The sequence below is a fragment of the Corylus avellana genome, chromosome 4 (assembly GCF_965113065.1).
Source record: "Corylus avellana chromosome 4, dhCorAvel1.hap1.2, whole genome shotgun sequence".
In the NCBI taxonomy this organism is placed as follows: domain Eukaryota; kingdom Viridiplantae; phylum Streptophyta; class Magnoliopsida; order Fagales; family Betulaceae; genus Corylus; species Corylus avellana.
The window spans coordinates 10,337,109-10,360,351 of NC_142493.1; the positions used below are offsets into that span (position 1 = coordinate 10,337,109).

The 23,243-nt window shown below is 37.9% G+C and overlaps 2 protein-coding genes across 2 annotated transcripts in view; both read left to right on the plus strand.

Annotated features, from left to right (window-relative positions):
• Window positions 1-23,243, plus strand: part of LOC132178046 (metacaspase-1-like) — a 110,572-nt gene that overhangs the window by 63,522 nt on the left and 23,807 nt on the right. The window lies entirely within an intron of this gene.
• LOC132178047 (UPF0481 protein At3g47200-like) lies at window positions 10,320-11,591 on the plus strand. The gene has a single exon (XM_088516036.1). It carries the CDS (start codon window positions 10,320-10,322, stop codon window positions 11,589-11,591), a length of 1,272 nt encoding a protein of 423 aa, XP_088372162.1.

The window sequence follows — 23,243 nt, forward strand, 5'->3', positions numbered from 1 at the left end:
CCTTGCTCACAATCTTCTTCAACGTGATTCTCCTTTACCGAACCATTCTGATAGACTTCTTAACTGTAGATTTATCAAAGGAATAACTAAAACTCTAAGAGATTTAATTTAACGCTCACCACATATGATCTCTCTTAGCACAGCCTCCGAAGAACTCTCTCGGAGTGAAATTTGTGCCTCTTTCTTCTATAATGATGTATATATATCAGTACATCAAACCCTAGACCTGAGCCCACTAAAAACATGTTTTGGGGCATAATAGGTACGGGGTGTCCGGACAGGTTAATGGGCTGTCCAGACAGGGCCTTGCAGAGCAAAAATAAAGTTTCTGGAAAGCCTGTCTGGATAGCCTAGCACCGTGTCCGGACATGGCTTGCAGTGGGGAGAAAACAACATTGTGGAAATGCTGTCCAGCCTTGATCAACAGCTCCGATCGATGGGCGTTTGTGGTCCGATTGAGCTAAAATTTTGCAGGGAGGTTCATGATATATGAATCTACATTATGAGCAGTGGAGATTGGATTCTGAGCATTTTATATCATTGTTTGAGCCCATGAACAATAGCATCTGCATTTTGGAACTGAATTAAGCCAACACCAAAACTAACAGAACCGATAGTTGAAGGCTCTAATTCCACTCATCCGGTTGCATATATGGGCCCCATACCACACGAGTCCATAGATATGCACGCCATGCTACATGATGTATTTGGCATGCATGAGGTCAGAGAAGACAACTGCAAGTCCCAAAAGGAAATACAGGCTGATGCAGTGGAGGAAGAAGTTGATGAGGAGAATGCGAGGAAATTCTACAACTTGATTAAAGAAATAGACAACACAAGTCATGATACAACCAAACATAGCAAACAGATTGTTATTGTACATTTATACTATTTCAAATGTATGGGTGGACTAAGTAATACAATATTCACATCTTTGCTTGAGTTCATCGATTAGTTGTTATCGACGGATGATGAAGATTTGCCAAAATATACATATGAGGCCAAAAAGTTTTTGAAGGACTTGGGGCTTGGACATGAAAAGATTTTGGCTTGTCGAAATAACTGTATGTCATTATGGAAGGCTAATGAGCAGTTAGATTCATGTACAATTTGTGGAAAATCAAAGTGGAAGGAAGAAATTAGATTGTTGTGAAATTTTAATGTACTCACAAGTGTACGAATCGTTTGCAGTAAAAGGGTTGCAAGTGCGAGGTCGATCCCATAGGGAATTGCATTCCTGAAAAAAAAATTATATCTAAACTAATTTAATCCTAACCTAGTTCCGGAAAAGGTTTGATTTTTTGTTTTTGAAAATAAAACATAAACTAAATAAGATAAAATAAATCAAAAGAAAACACTAAGGTTTTGGAATCCACACTCACAGAATCATAACAAAATACTCCATGTTCATCAATATTAATCCAAAGTTCTCACAAATAAAATCCTATGTATGTTCTACTATGCTTTAAAAAGTTAATCAAAACCATCCCATATATCGATTCATTGTACAAATCACAAAAGAAATCCAATTCAAATCAAATCAAATCAACAGATGTATCCCTGAATCACAAAAGATATCAAATTTTTATCAAAACATCAATTGTATCCGTAGAACAAATCACAAGGGATATCCAATTTTTTTAACAAAGAAAACCAAGCAATCAATTATGTGACATTATCTCAAATCATCAAATGTATCCTTGAATCACAAAAGATATCCAAGAATCATTCCACACATGGATTAGAAGTAAAACAATTGAAACATTAAACCCATAAAATCGGACAATAATGACTTACATGAAAGCATTGTTGTTCTTTATCGGTGAGGCTTCAACGTTAGTTGAGAATTTACTTAACCATGATTATGAAAATAAAATCTAAACTTAAACCTAAACAAAAACAAATCTAAACTTCACATTGACCTAGCTCCCCCTCACTTGTGAGTCTTTTTACATTTCCAAGAGTGTCTCATGTGAAGAGTTGCGGATGGAGACTCAACTCTAAACCCGACACGTCCAGACACCCGTCCTAAGGAGGAAACCATGGCTCTAATACCATTATTTGTCCTAAGTCACTTAACCTTCTTCCAAGTCTAGTTCTCCACTTCAGCTTTCCACAATTTGAACTTGGCAAACGTCTCAGATTTGTGCCGCATGAAGTACACCCAAACCTTTTTGGAGAAATCATCAATAAAAATCACCAAATACATATGTCCTCCCCGTGACGCTGTCCTCACTAGTCCCCAAACATCAGAATGAACATAGTCTAGAATGCCCTCTGTCTTGTGTGTGGTTGTCTTGAATTGTACTCGATTTTGCTTCACTAGAACACATAATTTATAGAAATCAAGCTTGCACGTTTTGACACCCTTCAATAAATTTCTCTTATGAAGATCCAACATTCCACAATCACTCATATGACCAAACAGCATATGTCACAAAACAATATAATCGGACTCAGACTCTACAAATGTGATTCCACCTACAGCTGTACTTCCTAACAATTTATAGATATTCTTTGTACTATTCTGCCCTCTCATCACTACCATCGCAGCCTTAGTCACCTTCATTACTCCACCTTCAGACTTATAACCATAACCGTTTGAGTCTAGGTACCCAATGAAATTAAGTTCTTTTTTACATCTGGTACATGTCTAACATCACATAACGTTCTAACCACACCATCAAACATCTTAATTATGATATTACCTATGCCAATAATTTTACAATGTGCACCATTACCCATAGTAACTATACCAGAATTAACTGACCTGTAGGTGTTAAACCAATCTTTGTTGGACTTCACGTGAAACGAACATGCTGAGTCTAAAATCCAAGAATCCATGGGATGCTCTGGATTTGATGCATCGTTTGAATTTTCCTCCACTACTTTCAAACCACCCTTGTTACTACTTCTTCCATGCTCTTGGTTACCCTTTACAACTAGCCCTTCTCCTTGAGAACTTTCATCATTGATTTTCTTCCTCTAATGAAAAGCCAACAGGGCTCCTACAACGTCTTCTAACTCCAAGGGCTCTTTCCCCCATGTTAGAGTTGTAACCGAATTCTCACACGTAGGAGAATTTAGGAGTGAATTCAATAGCATCAATGCCTTGTCTTCATCTGCGAACTTCACATCAACCCTCTTAACATCATTGATTACCTGATTGAACATGTTGTTATGTTGGCTCAAATCTGAGCCCTCCGTCATCTTCAAGCCATACAACCATTACTTTAAATAGAGCTTGTTCGTCAACGACTTTGACATACATCGACTTTCCAGTTTCAACCAAACTGCCATCGGAGATTCTTTGTCCATGACATGATACATCACGTCATCCCCTAGAAAAAGCCCATTAGTAGCCACCGCTTTACGTTCAAGTTCCTTTCAATCTATGTCCCGCATACCTTCTGGTTTCGTCCCATATAACTCCTTCACCATCCCTTGTTGCACCAACAAATCCTTGACACATCTTTGCCATAACCCGAAATTACTAGTTCCATCAAACTTCATAATGTCGAATTTCATAGAAGTTGTGCCAATCCGAACCATCGTTGAACTAGCCACTGATGGGAGATAAAGCGGTTATTGAGTTTTTACCAAGAGTACATTAATATACATAGTTGAACACAACTCTAGCCCAAAAGCCTAGGCTAATAGGCTAGGGTCCACTTAGGCATATTAAGCACTCTTTTATTTTATATTTTCTCAATGTGGGACACAACACTCACAAGTGCACTCATAACAATCCCCCCCTCACTTGTGAGTCTCGTTACATTGACCCAACTCCCCCTCGCTTGTGAGTCTTTTTACATTTTTAAGAGTGTCTCACATCAAGAGTTGCAGATGGAGACACAACTCTAAACCTGACACGTCCAGACACCCGTCCTAGGAAGGTAACAATGGCTCTAATACCAATTGTTGTTACTGTGCACAACAATGATAAATAATATGGAATCGAAAGGAGAGAAATCAAGAAAGAGTCAAGACACAGATTTACGTGGTTCGGCAATGTGCCTACGTCCATAGGAGAGAGTGCGGCTATATTTTTACTATTCAATGATTTAGGATTACAACATAACATATTTATAGGAAAGCCATAATTCTAAGTATTTTATAAAGCCCCAAAATACCCCCCACAACTTATTTGTCCCAAGATCACATAAACTAGTTACATCCAATGGGCTAGTAGTAGAATATGAGCCACTTGTTCCAACAATCTCCACCTTGGCAAGTATTCACATCTTTGAAGATAATCAAGTATTGGGCCTTCAACTGGAACTAATAGGTTTGGGGATGCCGCCTCCTCTCCTCTCCTTTCTAATAATCGAAGACATTTGTCAAGTCCAAGCAATGCTTGAACTTGTCTGTGGTAATAGGCTTCGTCAACATATGCGTTGCATTCTCAAAAGTATGAATCTTTTCAAGTAACAATTCGCCAGTAGCAACCAATTCCCTAATCTTGTGAAACCTCACATCAATGTGCTTGGTTCTCGCATGATACACCTGGTTCTGTGCCAAGTAAATGACACTCTAACAGTTACAATACGACAGAACTCCACCTTGTTGAATACCCAGCTCCCTGACTAACCGCTGAGCCACAAAGCTTCCTTTATAGCCTCGGCCGCTGCCATGTACTCCCCCTCAGTCGTGGACATAGCAACCGTGGACTGGATCGTAGACCTCCAACATATGGGTCCTCCTGCAAGAGTGAAGACATAACCTTTGGTCGACCTCCTATCATCCAAATCCCTCGCATAATCCATATCTACATACCCAACGATTGACAAATCACTTTTCTATCTGACAAAAGTGATTCCAACTCTATAGTACCTTTCAAGTATCTGAAAATCCATTTGACTGCATCCTAGTGCTGTCTCCCTAGATTTTCAATGTACTTGCTCACCACACTAACTACATGAGCCAAATCTGGCCCGGTACATACCATAGCATACATCAGACACCCCATTGCACTGGCATATGGAACCTTAGACACGTCTTCAGTTTCTTCAACTGTCTTTGGACACTGTGAGGTAGACAAACAGAAATAATTCTCCAAAGGTGTACTCACCGGTTTCTCATTCTCCATGCTAAACCTCTCCAACACCTTCTTCACATAGCCATTTTGAGATAGCCACAATCTTTTGGCATCCTTGTCCCTGCGAATCTCCATCCCAAGAATCTTCTTCGCTACGCCCAAATCCTTCGTGTCAAATTCTCTACTCAACCAAACTTTCAGTTTGTTGAGCTCCACTATACTTTTAGCTGCAATAAGCATATCATCCACATACAGTAATAGAAAAATAAATGAGCCATCATCAAGGCTCCTCACATAAACACAACAGTCATACTCACATCTCCTTTAGCCAATTTTGATCATGTAGGAGTCAAACCGCTTATACCACTACCTTGGAGACTACTTCAGCTCATAAAGTCACTTTTTCAATTTACAAACCAGGTGCTCTTGTCCAGGTTGACTGAACCCTTCTGGCTCCTCCATGTAAATCTGCTCCTCCAAATCACCATGGAGAAAAGCTGTCTTCACATCCATCTGCTCCAATGCCATGTCATAAAGTGTACAAAATTATCCCTCTAAGTCACTTAAACCACAAAAGACCCATTATCCACAATTCCCACCACTTGTGTATTCTTTTTTGTGGCTTAATAAAGATAAATCTCCAAACCTCAATTTAAATCCTCTAATACTACCGAAAATCAAAACCTATAATTAACTCCTTAATAGCAAATCCAAATCTTATAAAATAAGATCATGAATTAAAGTCCATAAATATTGATTTATTTCTAAAATATTTTAAAGATAATTATTTCCTCCAAAATATATATAGGAAATAATTTTGGGGTATTACATCGACCGCCCCAAAATTGGCTGCAGGGGTGGCCAAAACCACCCGTAGGCCAAATGAGGTGGTCGAGCCACCCACTTTTTGGTATTTGAGGGTGTTACAGCCACCCCAAATGGCCAAAATGGGGGTGGCCGGCTACCCCCATTGGCCAAAATGGGGTTGGGTGGCCACCCCCATTGACAAAAAGGGGTGGCTCCCAATTAAATTCATTTATGTTTTTTTTTTTTGGTTTTTGGTTTTTTAATAAATTTTAATTATTTTTTCCTTCATTCTTAATTTTTTATTGTGATGTAATACACGTTGGAATATTTTGATTGGGTTAGCGTGGCGATCCGTTAGTTTTATAGATGGAATGCTAATGAAGGTACTAACCCTGTATTTATCGATTACAAAGGTACCATCTATGATACAAAACATATCATAGGTGGGAAAAAAATAAAGGCATTTAAACCCAAGTACAAAAAATGCATTTATGTAACGCCCCCAAAATTGACATTGACAATTTCAATAGGGTTACTAGCAATTCTTCCAACTTAGTTAACTAGTAATTGTCTGGAGTTATCGCCCATAAATCATACTTAGAGTATTTGTAACGGAATGTGAAAATGATAGATCTGAGGTAACTAAAATAAATCATTAGGCATGTAAGTACTGTCATCAATTACTGGCCGGGAGCTACTAATTGAAATACAGTTATGCTAATCAAACCTAGTATAAGTACAATAGTCACCATGTTGATATAAAATCATTATAGGATCGCCAAAGAAGCAGAAAAAATAGTAGAATAGAAAATAACAACCAGTCACACAAGACACCAAAATTTAAGTAGTTCGACTTAACAAGCCTACATCTACTCGCGGAGACGATCTAAGAGAAATTCACTAACAAAAGGATGGAGTACAAAGAGTAGTACAAATAAAACCACTCAAACCCAAAAGCCCCAATACATCCAAGCTTACAAACACACAAAAGAGAATTAAATACAAAAGAGAAATTTTCTCTAAATTCTCTAAGTGAGGGGCTGTAATTTTTCTTCTTTCTACTTTTCTCTCTTTTCTTCTACCCTCACCTCACACGGAGAGCTGCTGCCTTTTTTACTCTCTCACCCTTCCAAAATGACCAAATGGCCAAGTCTTCAATATATATTGGTAGAAGAGAAAAGTCGGTCAATAAGCTTGTATAATTGGTGGGCGTTAAAGTGCTTCATGGTGAAGGAAGATAAAATACTTCTCTGTGAAGTAAACTAAAAAAGGCAAAATGTGGCTTAAAGAAAAAAGCCACAAAAATGCAACCAAAAATAAAAGGGGCCCATGGTAAGACTTGAGAAATCAAGTCACATGCGCTACAAATCTCCACCTTGCTTGAATTTCATGAAGTACACTATGCAAAATTCCTCATGACATCTCCTCCTATACCCTTAAGGGTAATCACAAACTACAAACACCAATCAAGTCCAAGCAATGCTTAAACTTGAGAATTGGAACTGGTTTTGTCAACATATCCACTGGATTTTTATAGCAATTTTCTTCACTGTGATATCACCTTGTGTCTATTTTGAACATAGAGGGTCCTATCAAGCAACAAACTAGCCTAAGGTCACAAAAACACGATTTCTACCCATTATAGACACTGTTCATATAGCCGAACGTTTGGGCTCGAGAGCAAGCGTTTGGTCATAATATAGAGAACGTTCAATCAATGCCCAGAATGTATACAAAGCTCCTATCTCCAACTCATCACTTAAAATTTCTCATCTTAGGCTCTTAAGGAGTACATGTAAATATAAGAACCCATACTAGCATGCAAACCTAAGCAATTCTCACTCTAGGGTTAGGGTTTCTGGTGTAGGGATGGATTTTGGGGCGAGAATGATGGGTATTTATAGTATAGGAGGAGATGTGCGTGGGTCTAAAAATATGGAGAATAGGTTAAAATTACTTTTTAAACTGTCACCGAACGTTCAGTGTACTACGTGCAAACGCTCAGTGTACTATTTACACAATAGTTCTAGGGTTGCAAGTTTGGTCAATACTGATTGGTCTAAAATTTGGTTAGCGAACGTTTGGTATGGTCCCTGTGAGAACGTTCGCACTAAAGTTGGGTGAGAACGTTCGATGGTCCTCTAGCAAACATTCGGCCAGAAGCCGATTTTTGGTTTTGGGGCTAATTTCAAATAGAAGGTTTCTCTTCAAAAAAAGTTGCATTGTTATAATTATGAATAAAACTCTTTGAAAATTAGTGGGGTGTATACCAATTGAAAACAAGTGGTTGTTTTTAATAAATCATTCTCTTAGCATTTTGGTATTTTGGGGCATCAGACAATAAATTTATTAGTGTGTAATTTATATTTTAAGAGTTGATGCTATTTTAGAATCATTATTAGTATTTAATTTATGTTTTAAGAGTCAATATTTAATAATGGGCTTGCCCAAAAGTCAGTCACATTATGGTATTTTGGGGCATCAGACAATAAATTTATTAGTGTGTAATTTATATTTTAAGAGTTGATGCTATTTTAGAATCATTATTAGTATTTAATTTATGTTTTAAGAGTCAATATTTAATAATGGGCTTGCCCAAAAGTCAGTCACATTAGGGTTAGGATTTAGCCTCTTAGTCTATTTAAGCATAAGTTTCAATTGTAATATATATATATATATATTATGATTAATGAAAGAAGTTTAATTTCTTTGAGGTGTGATTCCTATTCTCTTTTAGTGGTAAGACTCTGCCAAGGCTCGTGAGACTCTGGTTCAACTCATTTTTATTGTTATTTTGGTGAGATTCTGAATTAACACAAGATTTATCTTTATTTTCTATTCTTTATCTATTTTGTGAAAAATTCATTGATTCCGTCTTGCGTCACAGAAAAGAAAAACGCAAGGAAACATAGAATAGTTCCGAGTCACCAGAAATTGATTGTTGAGTGGTTTCTCTTATTTGAAGTCAAGTTCAAGCTCCAGGCCGGGCCCGTGTTACACATGAAAAGCGTCAAACATCGGTACAAACTGGCACCTAGCAATGTGGCATCATTTACAAGCAAATTCATTTCTCACAGCTTTGGTCAAGGCTTATATACTTTGGAATACATGTCAAGTAGTTAAAGAATCGAATGTCGGATGGTGTGTGTATGAAGTAACTGAAAAAGGGTTGAAGGAAATTCTCCTTCTTATCCAATGATTGCAGATGATATGACTAGAAGAAGGGAATCATCGGTTAGGCCTGCGTCAATGGATTGGTATCCCTTAAAATTGAGGATTTCCTGCAATTGTTGTTCCCTGCAGGCTGCAATTAAGAAAGCAATTGTGAGAGACCTCCAATGGATCCCACCTGCTCAGGGCCTTGAGAATTGTAAGAGATTCTGATCCTACTTCTATTGCCTTTTGGATTGGATAGTTTTTCACTCTAAATTCACGAAGCAAAGAATAAAGTCTTAAGGGAATTTGCTTTTTTACTTTTGCTGCTTTCAGCATTATATATATAATATATAAATAGTTGCATTTGTTATCTGAGTGAAGGAAAAGAAAGGATGAGTGAACTTCTCATTGATAATAAAGTCTTATGACTTGATATTTTTAATAGCAATGTTGAGGTGTATACACATAGTTTAATAGTTATGCTCATATAAAGGTTTTCCGCAACCTCTTAGCTTATTAAAGTATTTGTAATTAAATGATTCAAGATAATTGGTGTGGACATGAAGCTTGTTCTTTTGTGTTTCACAATAATCTTAGATGTCATCTTTCTGCTACACTTTGATTCTATAGAAATAATAAAAATAAGTTTTGCACGACTTTAAGCATCGGTCTGGTTATCTACTAATCCTTCCAAGAGTGAGATCGATTTTACTTCAACTTCGAGTAATCATTAATATCAGATCTCATATTTTTGGAAAGACGAGTGAGCTTCTCCGAAGATATTTGTTCCTCGTAGTATTGCCAAGGGTTACTCATTTTGGTATCTAAAGTTTGGATTTCTCTTGTACAACTTACAGTATCTGAAAAATCTCGTTATATATAATTTCATTGAAGTTTCTTTGATGGGTTTATATGAACTTTTCTTGCAGGATCCCTTAAGGTAGGCTGGAACTGGTAAGAAGTTGCACTATACCTGCAGGTATGTGAATTAAATGCCACGTATTTTTGCCTTAATTTGGTTCGACTTGAAGTATTTGTATCATATTTTTATTAACAAAATCAAAATAAAGTAAAATAATTACCAATATCTTCATTATTAAGGGCAAATAGACCCTGTGCCATAGGCTACCATGAGCTTAGAAAACCTTCTTTTTGTTATCAGACTAGTACTCTTGTTTGGGAAAATGTTACTCTCGTATTCTATTAATTTAATAATTTTCTCTATTCTGTTCGAGGAAAATTATGCCTAAAGCCTTTCCTTCTTTTTGTAGTTCGTTTGTTTGGTCAATCCCGAAAGAATAGGGAACAAAACCAAAATATGGCTGCAAACAGAGGAGATGCTGATACAATTGATGTCGAACGGTTGGCATCTTCGATAAAAGTTTCGATGTCCAAATATGATTTGTTTGTGTCACCTAACCGTTCCATCTTCAAAACTCCCATCGCACTTAGCAGGCATAATAAAAATGCTTATATTCCGAATGCATTTTCAATTGGGCCTCTCCACCATGGCCGCCCGAAGTTGAAAACTGCAGAGACAATTAAAGCTAAGTATTTACAAGGCCTTATCTCTCGATCACCCGATCCTAATGCAATGCTGAAAGATTTAATTAATTCCGTCAATGCCTTGGAGAGAGAGGCTTGTGAATATTATGCTGAACTGATTCGTTATAGCAGGGAAGAATTCTTGAAAATTTTGGTAATTGACGGTTGTTTTATTATTGAGCTATTCTGCAGCTTTGTGTATGAAGATCTTAGAGCAGAAAATGACCCCATTTTTAGCATGGCTGGTATGGTTGAAGTTCTAGACCATGACTTGATATTGCTAGAAAACCAAGTACCTTGGATGGTACTTGAGCATTTGTTCAGGAAGATCATGGTCCCTAAAAGTGATACGGCCCTAAGTCAATTTGCCATTGCATTCTTTCGTAACATTTTGGCATTCCCGCCGATTGGCAGATCTGATCATCTTCGAGACATCAAACATATTCCTGACCTGTTCAAAAAATGGCCGGTTTCATCAATTAAAGTAGACGAAGAAAAAAAATTGCTATCACAATGGGAACTCGTATCTTCTGCTACGCGTCTCGCAGAAGCTGGAATCAAATTCAGAAGAAGTAAGTCCAGTAATATTTTGGAAATAAAATTTGAAAATGGTGTCCTCGAAATTCCTCTAATAAAAATTCATGAGCACACAGAAACATTTTTTAGGAATCTCATCAGCTTTGAGCAATGCTACCCCAACAGTGATGCTATAATCACTTCCTATGCTATACTCTTGGACAACCTCATTAACACTGCTAAGGACGTGGAGATACTCTGTGAAAATAAGATCCTCAATAATTGGTTGAATCCAGAGGATGCGGTCAAATTCTTCAACAAGCTTTACCATGACACATATGTGGATCACTACTATTACAAAAACCTTTGCCAGGAAGTGAATAGTTTTTGCCAGCGCAGGTGGCCTAGATGGCGTGCAGTGCTTGTGCGCAATTATTTCAACACTCCATGGGCTGTTCTTTCCACATTGGCTGCTATTACCCTGCTGATTCTCTCCATCTTACAAACTTTCTATACCATAAAAAGTTAGTGTTACAGTGTACTACCTCATGAAACTTGTTATGTAATTGGTCCCTCCAATAAATGTCCTTTATTTTCAATGTCCATTATGGAAAGGAATGTAGAGTCTGTATTTTAATGTTCTCTCAAATTATTGAGTTTGTGGATTGAAAACAAATTCATTTGCTAAAATTTATGTCACAAAAAAAATGGGAGCACTTTCCGTTGCTTTAACGGTTTTGGTTCTGGTGCGTGTCTTTTCGCTATATTTTGGTCCAGCCTTAGGGATAGGTCAGCTACCTCTTTTGGCCATTGTGGTTGACCAGCCCTCCTTTTTTTTTTTTTATTCTTTAAAATTCATATTTGTAATTTTATTTTATTATTTGTTAGAGAAGATACGTGTCAAATTTTAATTGGGGATGATGGTCTGGCACATTGATGATTTCTGTCAAGATTTCAAACGGCAAGTCAACTAGTAAGTAATTTATCACGTATACTTACTACGGGGAGCTTTAAGTCATTTTCAAATCATAAAAAATTTATTGCAAATCAGTGCAACATATAGACTTACTTAATACTTTTTGCTGACGAAAAAAAATGAAGGCACCATACCTATAAGCAAAAACAGACGTGGTGATGGCCAAAACCACCCCTAAGGGCCTCAAGGGTAGCATGCATGGCCAACCCGTTTTGGCCTGGGGTGGTTTCAATCACCTCCAAAAGCCCTTACGGGGGTGGCCTAACCAATCCCAAGGACCTTTAGGCGTGGTTCGGTCACCCCCAAATAGCGAAACAGATGTGGCCAAAAACATATTCAAGGACCTTGGGGTGGTTAGGCAACCCCTTTTTGGCCTAGGGGTCGTATCGCCACCCCCACCGGCTGTCATCAAGGTGGCCAAGCCACTCCGTAGGCCCTTGGGTGTGGTATTGGCCACCCCTTTTTGCTATTAGGGATTGGCCTTGGGGGTTGTTCAACCACTCTTATACCTGACCTGAAGTTGGCTCAACCCTCCCCCCTCTAATTCGAATCTCTCTACATTAAAATATTGGTGGATATTACCAATATCCGTACTTCGTTAAAATAAACTAAATTTTTGTTGCATAGTAACAGAAACAATGCATGTTATATTTGTGAAAATGCACATTTATTATTCCAATATACAAACTATCAATAAGAGGCTCATTGTAAACTAAATTTTTGTTGCATAGTAACATAAACAATGCATGTTATATTTGTGAAAACCGAAAACGCACGTTTATTATTCCAATATACAAACTATCAATAAGAGGCTCATTGCATACCCAACTATAATCTTTGCTAACTAAGTCATGGAGTTACGCAACTACTTATTGTAGTGACCAAAATAATTAATTAGGCTTAGACAGCTTGGTTAGAGGGTTAATTGGACTTTCGGGTCACTAGGAGTAGCTAGAAGGTCATTTTGGAGATTTTGGCCTTTCTGAACGAACACTCGTGAAAGTTTACTAGGATCATGTTCTACCTCTTACAACCAAATATTCTAAAATAAGAAACTAAGTCATTTCATCAAACACATAACATGCACCGTGGAATAGATAGACAAGCATAACCACAACACAAGGTTTGTTTACGAAGTACAAAACCCTTGAGCACCTCATGGTAAAAACCACTCCAGGGTAGCCAAACCTAGAAAACCACTAAATGAAGATTCACAGTTATAGAATATATGATACTCACAACCTTGAGGACCTCTAGACTTAATAAGAACAACAAGCTTCCTAGCTTGTCTCCATTGTGACCATCTTCAAACAGCACATCTCCTTACCGACCCTTCAGTAGACTTCTTTCAAAAAACCTCCAAAGTAATCATCTTTATCATAAGCAAGTGAGCAAGGCAACACGCCAAAGGCTATATGCCAAACAAGAGAAAAAGGCTGCTCCAAGCTATGTCACGTCCCCTATTGAATATCAACACCACCAAGACATAGCAGTAGTGGAGAAAAAAGAGACTTCAGTGAAAAGAGCTCACAAAAATAAAATCCCAAAGTCTGAAGAATGAGCAGTGATAGAAATCATTTTATAGAGACAACATTTCCTTCTTCACTTCTTAACGGGACACTTTCTTGTTATGATAGGAAGAACAGATTTCGCAGGTCTGAGATTCCCACGTCCTAAAGAGTTAGTGGTCTCGTTCTGACGATAAGGCAAAATTCTTTTGCTTTGTCACATGTCCCATCTTAACAAACCAGCTGATGGGAAACCAGGGAGTCCAACATTGGTCCCGTCAATTGCCTCGTCCTGACGAGGTATCTGACAAGAGACCAGAAGCTTCAGCTTTGCGCTTGTTAGTTGTCCCGTTCTGATGAGCCTCTTGACTAGAAACCAGGGAGTCCAACCTTTACTCCCATTACATCCTCGTCCTAATGCAACTCCGGACGAGAAACCAAGGAGACCATTTTTGCTCCCGTTACATTACTTCTAACAAGAAAACAAGGAGCTCTTTATTCAGTCCCGTTACAAGCCTCATTCTGACAGCACTTCTGATGGTAAAATAGGGAACACTTCAAGAAGCCCTAAAACCTTAGAATCAACTCCCCAAAGTTTCACAAAGTTTTAAACACATAAACATACAAGAAATATCATTGACTATGCCAAACCTAAAAGCCAACAATCTCCCCCTTTGGCCATTCAATGACAAAACCCTAAACAAGGTTTAAAACTTTACAAAGCAACAAAAGCACTAAGACACAAAAACACACAAAGACAATCAAAGTGCACCAAAGTGCTAGGTGATGGAACTTACTCCAAATGACCATTGTTGCACTATTCCAAAACAAACAAGAAGACAACCAAAGTGCACTATTGTGCCAAATACCCACCTAAATTAATAGGCAAATACTTGGTACGTTTTACTCACAAGTGCACAAGATCAAAACGTGAGTATAGAGTGCAAGTACGAGATCATTCCCATGAGGATTGTTGTTTTTATTTAGAATTGATTTTCCAAATTAAATTGCCAAATTGTCATAGATTTGCAATGTTGAAAAGAGAAATATATAATGAAAAGGTTAGGGTTTTGACATCCACCACAAATCATACTAATTAAGATAATACTACACCAATGTTCCAATCATATGGTATATTTAATGTTTGTCAACCTAAGGGCAGGGTTTCTACACCGTAAGTTATTGATCTCCTTAAGCAACAAATTAGGCATGGTATCTATTAAGTTGTTCTTTAGGGAAAAATAATTATATGGAGATCGACAAACACATGAGTCCAAGGGCATGGTATCTACTCCTAATTCTCATGTTGATTAAGCCAAAAACCCATGATGAGGTTCTTTTGACACTTTATTAAGTCCAAGATTCGGTCATCTAAATTAACTTCATTAACGGATCCATACCATAAAATATAAGGAATTCAATCATATAGACATAATCAATTAAACCAAAATATGATTGAAACAAAGGCACTAATATTAAATTAAAAAGACATAATTAGGACTTCAATCTAACCCTAACAATAAGTTTGGTTACACATAATGAAACTAAAACTAAAATAAAAGGGAAAGAAGAAACCGGAAAACGCTTCCTAAAGTAGCCTCCAAATTCTCCTCTTTGGAATTGTGTATCTTTCTAAGAGGCTAAGAGGTCTATTTATAGGCCTAGGAAAAGCCTAGAGCCTCTAGAAAACCTAATAAAATCGTAGGTCTAACTTCCTAGTCCAATTAGGAGTAGGAAAACCTAATTTGGGGTGAAAAAGGAGTTTGGCTGTAGCTGGGCGCTCCAATTGCACTTGATCCCAAGGGGTTGCGCTCGAGCGCAAGCCTGTGCTCGATCCCTCTATATGTGCACTCGACTGCTGATGCGCTCGAGCCTGCTTCTTGTGCGAGTGGACACGCACCTGTGCTCACTCTAGGCTGTGGCGCTCGAGCGCTGATGCGCTCGATCGCACTACGCCTGGATGCTTGCTTGATCCAAAACTTCCAACTTTTTCCCAATTTTGTCTTTTATGCCCAAAATTTCCAAAATCGCTTCATTTTCCTTCAAACACCTAAAAACAAACAAAAACACAAAAAGGAAATAAAACAGCACAAAGTAGCACAACTAAGAGATTAATATACATAAATAAAGGGGTTAAAATATGTATATTTTGGCACTTATCATGTACCAAAATGCTAGGTCATGGAACTTATTCCAAATGACCATTGTTGCACTATTCCAAAACAAGTAAGAAGACATTGTTTCAATGCTGAAACGTATCACACAAGAAGCATTAATGCATCATATACAAAAAGCAAATGTCAAGGAAAGGTAAAAATATAAATTAAACAAAACCACCAACAATTGTTTTCAAAAGTTAAACCATTTCTCCCCCTTTTTTGTCTCAATGGACAAAGGGAAAGAACCCAACAAAAAAAGTTACTCTGACTCCTCAGAGTCTTCATCATGAAACTTCTCTTGAGAGCTCAAAAGGGACTGGACAGCTGCTTCAATCTTATCAACTTGATATTGCATCACATCAAACCTTTTCATCAGTTCATCTACTTTTAGACTTATAAGGTTCCTATGTTGGTCAAGAAGGTATTCCAACTAACTACACTGCTCGGAAGAAAGATATCTCGGGTCACTTGTAGTAGATGCAGAGGGGGAAGGAGCAGACGCATAACTATTCCTTTTTGCAGATTTAGCCAGAGTTTTCCGATCAAAAGCTGAGGGATGAATTGCAACTCCTTCATTTGGTTGTTGAGGAACAGAAAAATGAATAAGTACCCTACTGATAACCCCAACATATCCAAGTCCTAGATTCAAGGCATTCGCATTGGAGATAGAAATAACGCCCTCAATGATCACTAAGGCAAGGTCCACATTGTGATTTTTCAGAAGGGCATGCAGAAGCTGAGCATGGTCAATGGAAAGCGTAGAATGCTGAATGAGAGGCATTAGATTACTCATAATAATGAGAGTGAGAATTCTCTCAGGGAGCTTGATGGATTTGACCAGAAAGGCTTTCCAAGAGCAAGGCCATGGCATAAGACCAAATAGGTCACCCATTTCCTCATAGAAGGGAGCATCCTTAGGTGCATAAGGAAATTGACTAATGGAAATATAAGGGATCTTCAAAATCTTGGCCAAGGTCTTCGAGTTGAGAGAAATCTCTTTCTTGCGAACATATGTGGTGAGGGTTGAAGAGGAAGCACTATTAGTATGAACGTTTGAGTAGAATTTTCGAACCATTTCTGGAAATACGGCTAGTTGAGGCTCAGTGAATGGAAGCCATTTTCTGCTCTCAAAAACCTGAGGAATGAAGCTGAGTTCTTCTAATGAAAAGTCCTCCATGACAATAGGACGTTTCACAATAACCTTGTGGTCCCAGGACTTCTTTATCAGAAACTGAACTTGATTAGTACTGGTTTGGAATCTCTTTATGAAAGCTTCTTCTCCATCGATAATGGTTGTTTCTGACAGAGGAGGAGTAGGACCAATGGCTATCTAAGGCTTCTTTGTAGATTGAGTAGACGGACTAGGGTCGGAATGAGCATCCTTTTGGGTTCTAGAGAGTCTCTTTCCTTTAGGGGAAGATATATCAACAAGCAAATAACAAGAGACACTTAGAAGACCAACATTTTCTCCTACTGCCAACACATGACACAATTTTGAGGCACCAATTTCTCACAGATTTTGGAAATGAAAAAGAACATCTGCAAACCCATTTCTTCTTAAAACAGAGAGACTCAGCCTTGTGTAGAGAACTAGGTAGTTTAATAAAAAAAACTTCAAGTCTTAAGCCAACAGTTTCATGAACAAATAACAACTCAACGGGAAGAACCCACAACCAATGGGAAGTTATAACAAATGAAGACATAGTCACAACATGGGAACTCTAAACTTCAGATTTAACAAATAAAGAGCAAGCTTTTGATGAAACTAAAACAAGCAATCATACGAACACTTCATGAGAAACCAAAATTCATGACATTTCAAGGAATCATAGAACCCATTCAATTCAACAGTCTTCAATCAATCATGAGAGCAACAAGAAGCAAGAGACACATACCTTTTAAAGTTGTAGACGATGGAATGATTAGGCCAAAAAAGGAAAATGGAGAGAGAACTTTTTGAGTAGAGAAAAGTTTTCTAAACAAAAGAAGAACTGAATGAAGAGTCATTGAAGAAAAAGTAAATCCAGTTTCCGTCCAAACAGGAGGGAGCATCCTTTAAGACGAGAAGGCTAAAAATAGTCAAATGGTTGAATTCCCATCCTGATGTAGTACCTTTCCCACTAAGATGGAAAGGGTAACAATTCACATCATGACGGGGAGCACTCCCATTAAGATAAAAAGCACACAAACAATCCCATTAAGATGAGATAATTTTCGTTAAGACAACATACCCAATCTCCTTTGTTAACAAAAACTTTGAGAACACATCTATCAAAAAAAATTTCTTTAGAGAAAAACAAAAAGGTCAAAAGTCAATTAACTCTCTGATCAAACAAGTTGCAACAGACACATTCACCGATTCAATTCACAAAAGAAGAATATTTGGAAAGTCAATCCAGTTAAGGCATAAACAGTGAAGTGAGTGATCATTTCAAAACCAGATGATACACAATTCAAACCTCATATGTCAAGATGTTATGTAGGAAATGGTTTATCACTTTAGGCAAAAGTCAAACCTTTTTTCCCTGATTCTTGAGTGAAAAATTCACACACCCATTCCTCCCCAATTGTCCAAGATATTTATTCTAAGCAATATCAATCCTTTAGATGTTTCACCTTTTACCGCAATGCATAGACACCGGCTTTTTTTATAAGGAACAAAATGTAAGTGTAGTGACCCAAATTATTAACTAAGTTTGTGTAGTTTAGTTACAGGGTTGATTTGGGTTTTAGGTCACTAAGTGCAGCTAAAGGGCCATTTTGGGAATTTCAGACTTTCTGACCGTACGTACACCTCAATAGCACTATACGTATGCTCTTGTTTCTAATAAGGACATGCGCAAGGGCACCACCATACGTACGTCTGCCCATAGTACACGGACGTATGCAGTGTTGTTCACAATTACCTACCTAAATCAATAGGCAAATAACTTGATGTTTTACCTGCAAGTGCACGAGGTCAGCATAGTAGTATAGTGTGCAAAATACGAGGTCTATCCCACGAGGACTGCTGAATCTTGTCTTAAAATCAATTCCCAAAGCAAAATAAAACAAGAGATTGGATTTAAATTGATAATGACAAATATGTAGGGCTTTGATATCCACCACTAATTATATTAAGCTAATATATCAATATGCCAATGTTTTGATCAAGTTATGTCTATCTAATGTTTGTCAACCAAAGGGCATGGGTGTATAATCCTTAAGCTATAGATTTTCCTAAGCAACGAGTTAGGCATGGGTGTATACTCTAACTCTTTTCTTTTCTAAAGGATTTAGCATGGTATATACTAAGTTGTTCTTTAGAAAAGCATATGTTCTATGGAAATCGACAAACACATGAGGCCTAGGACATGGGTGTATACTCCCGGTTCCCCATGTTGATTAACCCAAGCACCCGGTGTGGATTACTTTTGTTACTTATGTTAAACCCAGGACTCGGTCATCCGAATTGATTTAACTAACTAGTCCATACCACATGCACATGTTGATCAGGCACATACATATGAGGAATTCATGAAACTAGGTATTAATCAAGTTAGATATCATAACAAGATCATCACAAAGGCACCAAGATTGAATATTAACAAAACATAACTAGGGCTTCAATCTAGCCCTACTAATTAAATTAGCTACACATAGAGTTGATGTTAAACATCTTCAGAAAAGAAAAGAAAGGAAAAGAATAAACCCGAAACTTGAACTTGAAGAGCTCCAATTCTTTTCCTTACAAAGCATACCTACTCTAGAGGCTTAAGGGTCTATTTATAGGCTTTAGAAGTCCTTGACAAACTAGTAAACCTAGGAATTTCGTAGGGTTTCAAAACCTATTATAATTGGCAGTTGGAAAACCCTAATATGGAAATATTAGCATCATGGCCACAGCTTTGATGTGTCTCCTGCGCACGGGTGCGATCGATCGCAACCCGTGTGCGCTCGATCGCAAGTCTACGATCGAGCTTCTTCTGTTGTGCGCTCGATCGCTCGTGGCCTACTTCGTGCTTTGTCTTCTCTGGTACTGTGCTCGATCGCAGGGAACCTATGATCGATCGCAGTGTCAGGGGCTCCCATTTTTCCCATCTTCTCTCTTTGAGCCCAAATCTTCCAAATTTACTTCATTTTCTTCCAAAAGCCTACAAAAGTAGGGAAAACACAAAAAGGAATTAAAATGACCTAATTAACTAAAACCAAAGGATTAAAACATGTAAGTTAAAGGCTGAAAATATAAATATTTTAGCACTTAACACGTAGGGGGACCACCGTACGTACTCTACTTTTTGGATAACCCCTGGGTAATGCCCAAATGTACGATGTAGGCTTTGGTCCGCTGGGTAAACAGTACCATACATATGCCCCAAGAGTATCGTACGTTCGCTACTTTTCAGAATCCCTTATAGCACCCTCAGCCCTTTTCTCACCTATAAATACCCTACCCCCTCGCCCCTTTACACCCATTTACACCCCCAAGCTTCTAAAACCCCCCTTGTGTGAGTGTTTTGTGAGAGTTTTGTGAGTTCTTGTAAAAGAAGATGCGGTTCTTGGAGGCTTTGTTTCGAGAGGTAACTTTCTATGCTTAACCTCTCCCTTTAGTTGATTTGTTGTTTACACTAGTTTAGTTGTTGGTTTGAACCTCTAGCTAGATTATGCCTTTAATCTTTGTTGGGTTAGTGTTTCATCATTGATCTTATGCATGGAGGTATCATTTTGAGATAGGAGGTCCTAAAACCCTTTTGGTAGCTTTAGAACTAGTTTGGGAGGATAGGAGGATGTTTGGAATAAATGAGGTTCTACTTGAAACTTCTGGGCAAACGTACGGCCTGTAGTCCGGCCGTACGGTCATCCGATAGCCTCTGTTTTCATGTTCTATATTCATTTTAGTTGAGCTTAGAACTAATAGAAAGATTTCCACATATTTGGAGAACTCGGACCATGTGGAAGGATACTCGGAAAATCTTTACAGCCCAGGTGAGTTTTAACTCACATAATACTCGCCATATACTTTCCAATGTTGCACGGGTATTTTGTATACTGAAACATGCATATTTACAACTCTCACGATATACCCCTTGTTGCACATAAACTCTAACTTTTTGTAAAAATGTGCTACTTAACAAGATAATGACATTGAGACTTGTAAAAGCATGCATGTAAAATATGGACAAGATTAATTTCATCGTATGACACGGTACACTGATACGTGCGGGATAACAGCCATGGGCTTACTATACATGTTAACTATATTGGTCAAATGTGTGTGTTATATGGGCCTTGGATCCAATGGTTGTTTCATGACCGGCATAGCCTGAAAGGGCGGTTACTACAGGATGTACATCCTTAGTAGCATGGGCCACCCAAGGTCGGACCCAGTCAGGCTGCTAATGTTATGGATGGTGGCGTACAATAGTCGAGGCACCGAATTGTATTACAATTCGCTCAGGACAATGCCATCCCTGTTGAGAAGGGCTAATATTTCGGGGAGACCATACTGTTGAACTATCACTATTACTCATGATTATAGGCATGTACTATATCTACACCGCATCCTTGTATCATTGTCATGATTAAACTCTTGTATTCATTACCAAACGGTGTTCATCACAAAAATAATGGCATAGGTATTATGTGCATTAATTTTCACTAAGTCCTTGGACTTACCCCTTTGTTTTATGTTCTCCCTCCATCATGAATAACCGTGTGGTTTAGCTAGCATAGAAGATGCCTTCAAACCGGACTTAGGTGGTAGCTCATGATATGATTAGGATCATCTTTGAGGACATGGATCCGGTGTGGTTGAAGTCTATGTAGGATGACGGAGGATCCACACGGGCAGACGTGATTGAGATTTTAATCTCCCTAGCATTGCTTATGATTAGGAATGTATTTGTTTAGTTGTTTTATTTCTAGACAATGATTATCTTTTGAGTTGTAATCAGTATTTGATGATTGATCTTTAACCAGTACATTTTGATGATCTAGTTATCGCTTTCAACTCCTATAGTTTAAAGTCTTCCATTGAATTCTCTCGTTTAGGAGAGGTTAAGATCCTTGAGTCTTGTCTCGCAAGGGATAGGGCTGGGAGACAAACCATGGAGACAGTTACCAGTTAACTGATTTTAAACGGGGTTGTTACAGTAAGACATCATTTGACGTTCAAAATTATGAAGACATAAGATCTTTGATCAATTTGCTTGTCATTGAAGGAGGTGATGCCATGAATATTTGAGAATTCAGATATATGGGATCAATTTGCAAAAGGTCAAAAACAGAGTTTCAAACTGAATAAACATGTGACACTAGGAAAAAAATTTGTATCCTCATTTTGAAACTTGTGCTTTTATGGGAAATGCCTTTGACAGATTGACAACCAAGATACTTACTCAGGAATCACATCACATGAAAGAAATCAAATCAACTGTGGTCACATAGAGTCAGTTTATACAAAAGAAACATCTTACTACATCTCAAGAAAAATCAACAAAAGATAACCAAGGAGAGAGAATGATGTCTTAACCCATGGATCACTTTAACAGAAAATATTTACAAGAAAAGTCAACAAGAACCAATAGAAAAGACAAACACTGCAGCACACAATACATGAGCTAGAACACAACATATCTTAATAAGCAAGGAGAACTAGCCATGTAACCCCATCCTATTCTAGATAGGACCCCTGATTACCTTTAAGTCTGTCCAACCTGGAGGTAATATCCCTCATAAGAGAGATGATTTGGTTAAGGGAGTCATTCTGAGCTTCAATCTAAAAAAACATTAGAAGACTTTCTAATTAGAGATTTATGTGAAAGTTGGTTGCAGTAAGGTCGGATATGACCTCTTTTGCCACAAAAATGACAAGAGGGAACTTTCTTTTGAAAATGAGTTATCCTCATAGGAGCATGAGATATTCGCTCACTTGACCTTCCCATCCCTATAAAAAAAAAAAAAAAAAAAAAAAAAAAAAAAAAAAAGAGGATTAGCAATCATTCTACCCTTACACTTGTCATTTACATCAGACCTACTTGGTACAACATGTGAAGCAGGGACAAAATTAATCAATTTTTTCGAAGCTACCACATTTCTTGAATTAGAGGCATTCTGATCATATCCAATTCCATGTTTGTCACCAAAAGGCCTTTTCCTGCTCAGTATGGTATTCAACTTTGATGAAGGGGATTCATTTTGGGATTCCTCTTTCTGGGCTTCTTCCGAACCCTTGATCCCATCCATTTTGTTCATCAAAAACTGATTTTTATCCTACAAACTCAAACAAATTTTGTTAGTATCAAACAAATTGGTCATTAATTAATTATTCTCTACCATCAGAGATTTTCAGTCATGTTGGCCGAGTCCAACAGATTTTGAAGAGATATGTTTTCTTCTTCAGTTGCAGTCAGTTGTTTCAGGAGTTCTTTGCACTTCTTCCTAGCATCTTTGCATTTTCTGACAAGAGTGTCATGGGACACAATATGGCTGCAGCTTTTCACTGAAGCTTCATCTGAATTCTCCTTATAGGACTTGCCATCTACCTCAACTAAAACAGG